This window comes from Thunnus maccoyii, chromosome 9, assembly GCF_910596095.1.
Source record: "Thunnus maccoyii chromosome 9, fThuMac1.1, whole genome shotgun sequence".
Taxonomy (NCBI): Eukaryota; Metazoa; Chordata; class Actinopteri; order Scombriformes; family Scombridae; genus Thunnus; species Thunnus maccoyii.
Genome location: NC_056541.1, coordinates 21,354,549 through 21,366,827, shown reverse-complemented (window position 1 = coordinate 21,366,827; position 12,279 = coordinate 21,354,549). Strand labels below are relative to the sequence as shown.

Here is a 12,279-nt window from a genome sequence, read left to right as displayed (position 1 = left end):
CAAATTTTTGGAATCATGGAAATTTTGGGAAACGAGGTCAGAAAAGTTTATAATTTACAGAGTAAACTGTAGAATAACAGTTTGTGCCAGAACATAACGAAACCTGAATGTTTAAAGTTTTTTAAGACAAACGTTGTGTGTGTGTGTTTGTGTGTGTGTGTGTGTGTGAGAGAGAGAGAGAGAGAGAGAGAGAGAGAGAGAGAGAGAGAGAGCGAGAGAGAGAGAGAGAGAGAGAGAGAGAGAGAGAGAGTACAATTTACAGAAAAGCACATTTCTTTCGCGCACGCCATCCTATATTACGGTAAAGCACGCGTCATCAAAAGGGGACGACGTTGACGTCAAAGAGTTGTGCGAGGGGCTTCAGTTTTTGCTGGTGTTTTGTATTTTTAAACCGATTTATACGAGTTTCACTGGACATCAAACAGTCTGTTTTGTGCTGAGCTGCCTGTCCTCTCTACACCCACTGCCTTCATCTACGTTATTCTGCTTTTTTATGGACTAATGTACATGCGGACACAAATAAAGTAAGTTAATTGTAAGCTAACGTTGCCTCCACAAACTGGTTCTGTTTTTCCACCTGGTGTCTGTCTGAGACATTTGCTCTCCTCTCTTGCAGAAGCAGTCATGTTTCATAACAGCTCACAGAAGAAACACTGGACGTTTAACAGTGAAGACGAGCTGGAGCAGATGAGATATAATGCCAATCAGAAATTCCGCAAAAAGACTGTAGAAAGTGGGAAGGTAGGACAGACATATCGGCACAGCGACACTTCTAGTAATCCCCTCCACACGTTTTAACATATGAAATACTCTACTTTTAATAATAATTTATGTCTGATATAGTTTTTCCCTAAAAGAAAACGTAAAATTATCTTGTTAAAATCCTTAAAATAACATCTTCTCCATCTCCCTCATTAAAACTTACAGAAACTATGAATATGTAAATATTTTTAATTTCAAAAGTTTAACTGCTTGACACAAGATGTTTCCTACTTAACTGTAAAGTCCATTCTCAGTGTTTGTGCACTGGGGGCTTCAGGTTTCCAAATCACACTTGTGTAAGTTGAATACTGGACAAGGATTGGCTTCTAGACTATTTGTGATGTCATAAATCATGCTTGTAGGCCCACCACTTGAAATTGGATTTTCAATGAACACAAAGAAACTTTCCTCTTTCAATAAATAAATGTGAAAACGCCATTCTAGTGGCAAACTCTGCATATACATCATTTTGCACAGTGAAGCTCAAATGTCCAACTGAAGGAACAAGAAGCAAAATGCATTTGTGAGAGGAGGGAGACTTAAACCTCACCTCTTCCTGTCTGTCTGTCTCAATATTGCAGCCTATAGTGAGTGAGTCTGTGTTCTTGGAGCGCCATGAAGAAGACATTTTATTCAGACACTATGAGAAGAGGCTGCTGGACTTCTGCAATGCATTCAAACCTGTAATGCCAAAGTCTGTTGTGGTATGTACTTACTTTCTTTTCCCCATCATCAGAACAATATAGTCTTACTGCTTGTACATATCTAAACCGTGTGTGTGTCTCCTGTGCAGGGTACAGCTATCATGTACTTCAGAAGATTCTACCTGAACAACTCCATCATGGAGTACCACCCCAGGATTATCATGTGAGTAGTGCTGATTGGGGTGAGAAATAAATGGGAAGTGTCCTGGTTTTAGATAGTTGTGGTAGTGGACCACCAGAAGATCAAATTATTGAATAAAAACATCAAGTAATAATTTGCCTCTAAAAGATACATTCACTTATCTGCAGATAAATTAATGTTTGGCACATGTGATGTGCCAATTTCCAAATATTTTATAAGGTCTTCTCAGTTAGGTCCTTTTGCCCAATTCAAATTGAAGAATTAAGTGACACCAATGGACAATTCAGTCTAATTATAAGGTATCAGGGTGAAACAGTACAGGAAAATTGTCAATATCATGCAATTTATTCATTTTTTATTGGAATATTTTCAAAAATGGTTCTGTAATTTTTACCAAATATTTCACAATTACTTTATGTACTGTAGCTGTTTCACCCAACTAACCTAACTAACTCAAAGCCATTCAGTTGACTCAACATGACACCATTTAACAACAGTAAATACTTCCACAACAATCCAGGTTCAAGTCAATGTTTAATATAGTTTTACAAAATAATGATTCCTTTAGGGACTACTGAAAGAACTGTGCTGTTTAGAAAAGATTCAACTTTCCTTATATGCTTTGTAATGCAACTGTTTAATATGCACTCATCACATGGTTCAATTGTTGAAACTGTGTACTGTCCAACCATATTTTCAGCTAGTTATCTATTCAAACCTTTCCATACCCACCTTCCTGTTTCAGGCTGACTTGCGCATACCTGTCCTGCAAGGTGGATGAGTTCAACGTGTCCAGCGGCCAGTTTGTGGGCAACCTTCTGCAGGAGACCCCAGCTGGACAGGAAAGGGTTCTAGAGCAGATCCTGGAGTATGAGCTGCTTCTAATCCAGCAGCTCAACTTTCACCTGGTGGTCCACAACCCTTACAGACCCATGGAGGGCCTGCTCATTGACCTCAAGGTGGGTGGACTCCTGGAGAGCTTTGAATGTATTCTGCACAGTGCTAAACTAGTTCACTGAGATACTGCCTTCAATTTCACATCATCACAATACCTTGTCATAAATTTCATCCCTCAGACAAGATACCCTACGCTGGAGAACCCAGAGTCACTGAGGAAGAGCGCTGATGACTTTCTGACACAGGCAGCCATGACAGACGCAGGGCTGCTGTTTCCTCCCTCTCAGATCGCTCTGACAGCTATTCTGAATAGTGCCTCAAGAGCTGGACTCAACATGGAGAGGTAGGTCTCTTGTGCTCCAGTCGAATTACTTTTATATTTCCCTAAATCATCTGATGAGAATTAGTAGCTTTCTTCACTTTGGTAAAACAATTTCAGCAGCATTTAGGTTTATTTTCTACAATGTTCAGTATCAATAATTGCAATTCGGCACAAATAAGAATGAAATTTTGCTTCATTTATTAAAATCGTGTGCTATATTTCCCGAGATTTGCCGTGCTGTCTGTATACCACATGCATAAGGAAAAGTGAATTATTAATCATCACAACCATGTTTGAAATATACAGTGGCATCCAAAAGTCTGAGACCACTAGTCAAGTTACTTCTACTTTGCATTTGTTTTGAATGTAATGCATTTTTTTCATTACAAATGATAATATCAGCTTAACGATTTGAGTGAAAAGTTGAAGTTGGAATCCACAACTTTGTGCAAAACCTGATGACCCATGTTATCCCAACATTATTTGACAGTTTTCCAAAGAGCTTCTTGTGATGTTACAGAATGATTGGCTTTCTCAGTCTTCAAGTGACCCCATAAATGTTCAGTGGGGTTGAGGTCAGGTGACTGAGGAGTGAAGTCCTTGATGGTCAGGTTTCCTTGGTCTTCTTTGGTCTTCAAGTAGTTCTTGCAAAGCTTTGAGGTGTGTTTGAGGTCATTATCCTGCTGCAGGATAGTGACCTCCACAAAGATGCGAACCAGAAGGTACAGCATGTCTCTGAAGAACAGAGTGTTACTTCTCCTTGATCAGGATGTAGTCAACTTGGTGCAGGTGTCTAACTCCAGAGCAGGCAAAACACCCCCATACTTGAATATTCCCACCACCATGTTTCACTGTGGGTTGGATACACTGCAGTATCATTCTCTCTCCTGTTCATCTCCTTACATACACCTTTCTATTACTGCCATAAATTTCATATTTATTAGTCCACCCCGAGCATTTGGCCTTGTTTCCCCTCCTGAGAAGTGGTTTAGAAACTGGTACTCATCCTCTGAGACCACTACAACACAGCCTTCTTTTAACAGTACTTCTGCTGATTGGAGTCTTGTGTTCTTTATTTAACAAAATTCTGTATCTGTGATGAAGCTGCTTTTCTATCTCTCAGGGAACTAAGCTTGATGTGTTGATCTTCTGGTGGTGTGGTCACTTTTGGTCTGCCTGATCGTGTTTCAGATACAACTGATCCAGTTTCTGCAAAGCGTTTTAGAGCTCCATGCACTGCTCCCTTAGAAACCTTTAGTCCAGCTGAGAAAGCCTCTCTTTGCTTAGAATAATAATTTGACTTCTAACACTTTCACTTAGTTCTGATGCCATGTTTCCCACAGTCACAATGCTACTTAGTAAGCAATGATCTGCTGGAAACTTGAAGTACAGCCATATATCAAACAGGTCAACACTGGCTGCAAGTTGAATTACTTGAACGAGCCTCTGATAAGTAGATCAAATCAACCTGAGTGTCATGTGAACGCATGCTTCAATGGAAGGGACGCAACTCAAGGAAATCTGAGCTTTTGTACGAAGGAGTTAAATTTGATTGCTGACCTAGAAATAGTGCAGAATCTTAAATATTTCTTGATTGTACATGTCATAACGTCTTATTTTTCAATGTTTCTGAATCCTCAAATTTTCTGATTATTTCCAGGTTTTACATGAAAATATTAGAGATGTGATCTCAGACTTTTGGACCCAACTGTATTTTTTGAAATTTGAAGTGAAAGGTGATTGGTCCTGAGAACTGGAACATTATGCATTTGTTTATTTGTACAATAATTAAAGGAATATATTTTACCAGAGTGAAAACAACAAAAAGCTAAATAGCCAGTTTTGTTAATATGTTGATCATAAAAGAATCCCCTTTGCTTATTATTCTAATGCATAGCTACCTGACTGAATGCTTGGGACTGAAGGACAAAGAGACCCTCTCAAAAACCTTCGAGTCAATGAGACGTGAGTAACTCGCACCTTTAATTTGACACCACAAGGTGGCGACATTCAGCTATGTTCTGAGCTTCACTGCACTGAGTTTATCTGACTGCTTCCTCTGCACATCCAGGGATGAAAACCCTCCTTAAGAGGTATGGACTTGCCAAACCAGATGAGGTGAACGTCTACAAACAGAAGCTGGAGAGAATCCATGCAGAATTCGGCACAAGTTCAAGCAAGTAAGGAGATAAAGTGACCTAATTGAGCAACTATTGTCATTTTACTCTGTCTAAACTCATATTGTAGCATATTGGTTATCATGTGTGTAAACTTTTTTAATCATAGATGCGGTCTCTATCCATCCCCACACCCGAGTAAACAACTCCAGGTTTTTGTCGTATGTAGTAACAGTTTTATTTTAGCCAGGTTGTCGTATCTAAGATGCAAAAGGTTCAAGGTTCAGTATCAGGTAGAAAAATAAAAAGGAACACATCATCAGCTGTATGAAATACAGAAAGGAAGTACAACAGCACGCCACATTCCTATTACATCATCCATACCATGTAGCACGGCTGATATTGGTATGGCTGACGAGGAGAGCTGACTTTTAGGCTCATCCGCAATCATCTATCAGTCGCCAGTTATCTGTTAACACTTGGTGAGGTCCGTGGTATCTTTAAGTGCAACTACAGTAAACAGTTTGGTAAACTCTTAAGCTATGACAGGCACAGATTCAGACTTTTTGCAGCTGCTTGTATCACAAGGAGGCACAACGAGGCCAACCCATACGACTTTTGATTAAATCTGTGCGTGGCATGACTTCTCACGATGAATCTACATGAAAACAAACAGTCGGTGCGTAGGTGTGCAGAAACACCCGTGAAGGCGGGGAGAGCAAGAGAGACTGCAAATGCATGAAAGCTTCCACCACCAGGCTTAAAGAGGAGTTCAGGTGATGTTCATTAAGAGCAGCATATATGTAGGCCCACACACTATAGCAGGTTCCATTCAGGATTAACACATGCACAGGACAAGTTACAGATATCTCCTATTATCTATCTCTCAGCTCTGTTCCGCTATAATCATACACAAACACCTTTTTTTTTTTTTTAAACGTCTATACAAGCCTAAGTTTATAATATCAACAAACAAAGCAGTGTATAAAAATGTAACAAGTGGTTCCAGTGCTGCGTGGTAGCTCTTACACAAAGACAGTGGAAGTCATTAAAACGGTTTGAAGGAAGAGCTCGTCGAAAAAAATTGGGCGACGTTGGCGAGACGATGGTGTGTAGAAAGGGAGTTAAGGCTTGTGTCGTCTTGGAGAGAGGTGCTATGTTAAAATTCCCTGATGACAGCAGATAACACTACTTCAATGCTTTGGATTGCCTCCCCCTCCTCTAATGTCTTGTCTTAAATTTCTTTATTGAGAAGTAAAAAGGAAGGGGCTCATCAAGGCGGCCCCATCTGTCCGGCTCCATGTCAATCACCAAACGTTCCGAGGGAGTGGCAGGCATACCAGAATAAAAGACGTTCACGCCATTTCTGCAGTTGAGTGTATCTCAGGTCCATCTTCATAGAAATCATCTCTTCAAGGTGTTGAATCAGTTCTGTGTCTGAAGTATTTTGGGGGAAGGGGCTTTGGAAGGACAGTATTCAGATATGCAGCAAGTGGTTCCCCATGGAGAACAGCCATATTGCATTTGTACTGCCAGGAATCTCTGCCACATGCTTATAAATACAAACTGACTTCAGTCGTGCAACCTCACGGGACGAGGCCTCGCTTCGGCTGGCCGGCCGTCTGATTACCACACTTTGACTCTCAGGTGGAAATCCATACAATTCACATTACCTGGATGGCAGCAGCCAGTGACATGATGGTGCACTCTGTCCTGTAAGATAAAGTGGACACGTTTGTGAAAGGCACATGCTGTCAATTTTGGCGTGTATAAAAAGATGCTACTAACAGCAGGGCTATCAGTCTGTATGTACATATTCACACATGGTGCAAGCTAGTCTACATGACGTCACAGCAACTGAAAATGAAGACACGTAGGAAGCTACAACTACTAATGGTGAACATGAGGGTGTAGTGGAAACTACATGTCACATTCTTGACCTAAATGAGTGTTTGTAATGGACTTGAAGGAGGGGGTTGGAAGAATTCACCAACAATTACAGCTTGCAAAGATTATGACGTTAACAAAAGGTAATTCTGGGACATGTTGATTTACTTCACTGCTCATAGTGAAATTGTTTGTGTTACAGCAAACGAAAGAGAGGATACGAGGAAGACGGCCATGTAGCAAAAGAGCCACGCATGACAGAAGAGGTGAGACAATATTCTGCGTTACAACTTGACATCCAGGCAAACAAGCTACTTGTTTCTTGTAGAATTAAATATGTTTGTTTCATTGCAGGAATTGACTGATGAAGACCTGCTATGAGCATTTATCCCAATGTGGTTCAAACAACGTTTTAAGTTATTATACTACTTAATTTCAATACTGAGCTGTCAAGTTAATGACACAGATGACTGAGACTTAAAAGAAAACATGATGGGAGTGTCACAGTTTGTATAAGTATACATTTTCTTTTCTAAATCTTGGGTTTTCCTTTGTTCTGCAGTAAGAATAAAGATATTTTTCTACATATTCTGTCTTAATGTTTCTGTGAATTAACAACAGACTAGTATAACAAGCCACACGCTGCTGTGCTTTGCATAAATTTCTCCACAATGAACGACTCCATTATCTACTTTACAAAAACTGTTTAATAAGTGCATGCATGTCTGATACAGTCTGTACTATTTCAAAAATCTGCTGTAAACACTTTTCATTTTACTTGGTTTCTGATTATGTGTCTTGTCTGACATTGCGAAGTTTGAAAAAAAAAAAAAAAAAGGACTTAACCAAATAATCAAAATAGCTGATACAATCGGAGGAAAATGAATTCAGCTCATCTCACTTATATACTCATGATTCCAGCAAGAGAATTTATTCTTAATATAAAATAACCATACTTTTCTGAAAGACTTTCTTCCAATCTAGAAAACAAAGAGAAAAAAAAGGAACAAATAGACAGAAATGCTAGTTTCAGCACTTTGCGGATATTGTCACAAACTTAAAATAAATCAGTCACTAATTACAGTATAAAAAGCATTATCGCTCATAATCCAGTTACAAGAAAAGGGGACAGAGAGAACTAGCTTCTTCATGTCAGTTTCCTCATATTGAGCAGGGAGGGAGGAGGGGGGGGGTACACTTTGGCAACCTGTGCTATCAAAACATAGTGGGTACAAAGAAACCTCTTTTAAAATCTTAATATTTGGCCCTCATGATTAAGGGAATGAAATGTACCCAAAGTCAGAATCATGAACACAGTTTATGAGGGGGGAAAAAAAATATTTTTCCTGTGCATACAGCTCTCAGTCACTGGTGCAAGTTTTTTTTTTTTCTTTCTGTTTTTAAGTACTGCGTCGGTTGTTGTACTTGGCTGTTGTTGCATAGCTCTCTTGTGGCGAATGGGACAAGATGACAGGTGGGTGGGGATGAGCAGGACTATCGGAGGAGGACATGATGAGGGACTGGTGGTGGTGGTGGTGGTGGTGGTGGTGGTGGTGGTGGAGGGGTTGCCAAGGTGATGAGGGTAGAGCATGCTAGGTCTCCTCTGTGCTGCACCCCGATGAAGGAGACTTGACGGAAGGATGGGAAGATGGGAGGAGAGGAGGAGTGCAGTACTACCTGTTGCTGTTGGACATGGCATACTGAGCCTGCTTCTGCTGGAGGAGCTCTGTGATGGCCAGCAGCTTTTTCAACACATGCTGCAGAGAGGAAACAGGGATTAGATCAATCTTCTGAAACCTGAGGACATGAATGCTGCTCTATCAACATAACGGTGATTTCACATCAGTCTCTGACCTGCTGTGCTCCCCTCTCATTGCTCAGCGTCCGAAGCTCGTCTGAGTGTGTGGCACAGACCTCATGCAATGCAGCCAGGTCCCGGGACAGGTCTGTCCTAAAGTGCTCTGTGGCTTCAGGGAGGTCAGGGACATTCTACAAACACATTAGATAATTATTTAAACATGCACTAAGCTAGAGTCAAGTTCTGTATTACAGACTATGAGTTGATCAAAATGCAAAACATGTTCCTCACCCCCAACTCATCCAGAAACATGATCATCCTATGTTTGTTGTTTTTGATAAAAGGGTTCACGCCCTCCATATAGGGCTCCTGTTTGTGGATAGAAAAACATCTGTCAAACAACTCTTACCACATCTTGTAACAGTCTGAACAAATACCAACAATTCTCAGGAACTACTCTGCTGATACATGTCATTATCAAAACAATACTTTTCCTGCATGCTACTGGTTTAGGTAGATACTCCATACCTTAGCGCCAAATTCAACCAGGTTGGCCAGGTTCTGCACAGACTTGGCCACCAGTGTGAGGGTCCTGCCTGCTGTTGAAGATGGAGGGTCTGCAAGAGGATATGGTACAAAACACAGATTGTAACAAGTCACAGCAAACAGGAAGATTTTGTGTGTGCTTTTGAATGGACACTCACCAGCAATGATGTTGAACATTCTGGGGTTGAGGATGGCAGGACAGATCAGTCTTAGAAAGACAAAACCGCTGGAAGAGGAATGGATGACTTAAGTTAGACTATAAGGGATCAAACACTAAGTCACACACTAAAATTAAAGTTCTATTACTATTGGAAGTGTACAACATTGATTATTTGTGTTTTTTTACCTCACAACTCTTGTGCGCATGGTGGTGTTAGTGGGCCATTTCTGCTGCACAGATTTTTGCAGACAGCCGTAGATGAACCTCAGTGTCCTGGAAAGGTCATAACAGAGAGACAGAGACTTTTTCTTGACTCTTTCATCCTTGGATTTATATTTCTTGGAAGCACCAGTGCAACTCATCCACTGACAAAAACACCACAGTGCTGTGTGTGAAAGTATGTGTGTGTGTTGTTCTTACGGTGGAAGGATCTCAGCAGCCATGAAGATCTTCTCCACTAGTTCAGACAAGATATTGAGCAGATGAGCCAGGTTCAGGTTCACATCCTCATTCTTTTCCAGTTTGGAAGGGTTCAACTTAAAAAAGAGACAGAAACCATGAAAAAAGTGAAGATAAATTCATTTGAATCCACTAAGTATGGCTGTGAACAAAGAGATGAGAAACATTTCATCTTCTTCTACAGTACAAAAACTGTTGATGTGATATAACTGCCATGTACTTACACCACATAAGTGAGAGGGCAAATAACCCACAGACATGTATTGCTCTTTGTGAGTGAGAGGGAAACGCTATTAGATCTTTACCTCACAGGACTGTTTGCTCTCCATGATCTTGAGAATGGTGTCTTTCAGAGCGTGGTGGACGAAGGGTGTAGCTGTGGCCTTCATGTACTGCTCCATCAGTGTGCTGGCCAGTGTGGTCGCTCTGAACAATGTTGTGGCCTCATCTGGTAATAATGCACAAGCAGAGAAGGTTATCCTAGTTTATAGCCACATGGTTGTACTTATTTCTTATGAACTACACAATTATGAATACTTAATGATTACTTATTTTCTATTAACACTTATTAACTACTACATAACTAATTGTGATTTCTGCTGAAGCCAGTCCTATCAAATCCATTACAAAATCCATGTGAGGTAGGTTAAAAGTATGAATGCGAGCTACTAGAGGTAAAGTCAAATAATTCTACTTAAAACATGTTTTCTGCTTGTTTTTTTGTTATTGCTTGTTTTCTTTTGTGTATGTGTTTCTTACCCTCCATGTTAATCTCTCTGTCATTGAGTGTCCTGAGTAGCGGGGCTTCAGCCTTTTCGTGTCTGAAGATCCGCAGGAGGAGGCTTGCCAGTAAGGTGCGGTCCTGACCACACACATGGGCCAGAGCGTAGATGACATGGAATTCTTTCTGCAAGATCATCTAACAGAGGACACACAAAAATTACATCACTGTCAGTAGACAGCAGACAATTAATGAACATGGCAATCAAAACCACTTTCTGGTTGAGCAGACCTCTTTAAACTCGCTGTACTCCTCTTCGGGCATGATCTTCTCCATGGAGTAGCGGGCACGTACACGTAAGGAGCCCGGCTCGATGCCCTTCAGAGGCACGTGGGAGCTGAGAGGGAACCACTCATCAATCATCTGGCCCTTCTGCAGGCGGTTCAGCTGACAACGCATGAACACTGAGAGGGAGAGAGATGGGAGGTGTGGAGGAAAACAAAAGGAGTGTGAACCAGAGGAAAAAGTAAATGCAGAGACTTCTATCATTTATTATTCAATTTACAGATGTACTTACAGATGTCACTTTCTTTGCTCTTTTTTGTTTTGTTGCTCAGGCTGATTTCAAATCTGTTGATTTCACTCGACAGGTCACTGAAACAACAGATAAATATAATTTTTACTTCTTTAAACAAGTGGAGAAAATATCAATTTTAAATAGGATAAGTTGCTGGAAATATGCAGGAGGATAAAATAGAGAGGGAGGCAGTGGAAGTTGAAGTTGAAGGAGGAAAATAAGCAGGCACATGTGTGATCAACTCACTCAAAAATGAACTCCTCAGTGAAAACGGGGTTCTGTCCCTCCCTTGGGTGCGTCTTAGCCACCTGGACGCTGTTCAGGTAGATGTTACAGTAGGGGTTGGTGAAATACTTCGCCGGCAGCTTGTGGGCCTCCTCAACATACAACACTAGGCTGCTCACCTGGGAAAAAAATGACAAATTTAGGACACAAAACAAATATGCAGGGATGGGTTGTAAAAATTACACAGCATTTTAAAAAATGCTCTCAAACAAAACAACAATTTGTCAATTCATCTTAAGATGTTTAAGCATTCCTCCTCTGACTTTCATTAATATATTGAAATCCTATTGTTGTGCTCAAGCTCAACCAAGTCCTCAAAACAAAAATTTGACACATTGGCTGATGTTAGGTGTACCTGTCTAAGTCTCTTGTTGGAGGTGGGCTGAGTGGTTTTCCTTAGGTTACTGCAGAAAGTTTGAAGGCATTTCATCCAATCCTGCAAAAAAAAAAAAAAAAAAGATCATGTTCAGAACATTTGTATCACACAGTTGTCTCTGTAAGAACACTGTTAACTGCTCACACTATTAGTACTTATGTAAAAACAAGTGGGTAGTTAGGCAAAGAGGTAATCAGGACCTCAGTGTGAGACAAAAAGCCAGTGGTCCTCTGTATCTGACAAAGATCCAGTGAGAGCTGGAAGCATTTTTTCTTTACATAAAATAACAGAAGGAGTTTAAAGCATTCTAAGTCCTTTTGGAGACAGAACACAAGTTTAGAGGTTTTTCTCATCATCTGGACAAAACAGATGTGCATGAGCTTCTGTCCTGTTTGATTAGACAGTTAAAACCTCCTATTACCTGTGCCTGCTCTGGAGCCTCCCCCGCAAAGTAGAAAATGTACTGTTCCTCACTAAAGTGCTGGACAACAATCTGGAAACAGTTTGGCCTGAAAAGATAAAATAA

The 12,279-nt window shown here is 40.6% G+C and overlaps 2 protein-coding genes across 3 annotated transcripts in view; one reads left to right on the top strand and one right to left on the bottom strand.

Annotated features, from left to right (window-relative positions):
• Positions 1-314: 314 nt before the first annotated feature.
• Positions 315-7,419, top strand: ccnh (cyclin H). 2 transcript variants are annotated; one of them, XM_042421098.1, is made up of 11 exons: positions 315-524; positions 617-741; positions 1,344-1,466; positions 1,556-1,629; positions 2,354-2,567; positions 2,685-2,848; positions 4,725-4,792; positions 4,899-5,007; positions 6,200-6,315; positions 7,034-7,097; positions 7,186-7,419. In XM_042421098.1, exons 2-10 carry the CDS (start codon positions 625-627, stop codon positions 7,069-7,071), a joined length of 1,023 nt encoding a protein of 340 aa, XP_042277032.1. In that variant the 5' UTR covers positions 315-524; positions 617-624; the 3' UTR covers positions 7,072-7,097; positions 7,186-7,419. The 2 variants fall into 2 exon arrangements, with proteins under 2 accessions (XP_042277032.1, XP_042277033.1); XM_042421099.1 differs by lacking the exon at positions 6,200-6,315 and having other exon boundaries at positions 318-524.
• Positions 7,420-7,634: 215 nt separating this feature from the next.
• Positions 7,635-12,279, bottom strand: part of rasa1a (RAS p21 protein activator (GTPase activating protein) 1a) — a 29,051-nt gene continuing 24,406 nt past the window's right edge. The window contains exons 12-25 of the mRNA XM_042421097.1: positions 12,175-12,262; positions 11,733-11,813; positions 11,339-11,496; positions 11,093-11,169; positions 10,807-10,979; positions 10,554-10,713; positions 10,100-10,242; positions 9,756-9,871; positions 9,522-9,608; positions 9,334-9,401; positions 9,158-9,246; positions 8,921-8,998; positions 8,686-8,820; positions 7,635-8,588 (exon numbers count right to left, since the gene is read on the bottom strand). Of these exons, the coding sequence (XP_042277031.1) occupies positions 8,505-8,588; positions 8,686-8,820; positions 8,921-8,998; positions 9,158-9,246; positions 9,334-9,401; positions 9,522-9,608; positions 9,756-9,871; positions 10,100-10,242; positions 10,554-10,713; positions 10,807-10,979; positions 11,093-11,169; positions 11,339-11,496; positions 11,733-11,813; positions 12,175-12,262 (1,537 nt within the window). The 3' untranslated portion in view covers positions 7,635-8,504. The remainder of the gene's footprint in view (positions 8,589-8,685; positions 8,821-8,920; positions 8,999-9,157; positions 9,247-9,333; positions 9,402-9,521; positions 9,609-9,755; positions 9,872-10,099; positions 10,243-10,553; positions 10,714-10,806; positions 10,980-11,092; positions 11,170-11,338; positions 11,497-11,732; positions 11,814-12,174; positions 12,263-12,279) is intronic.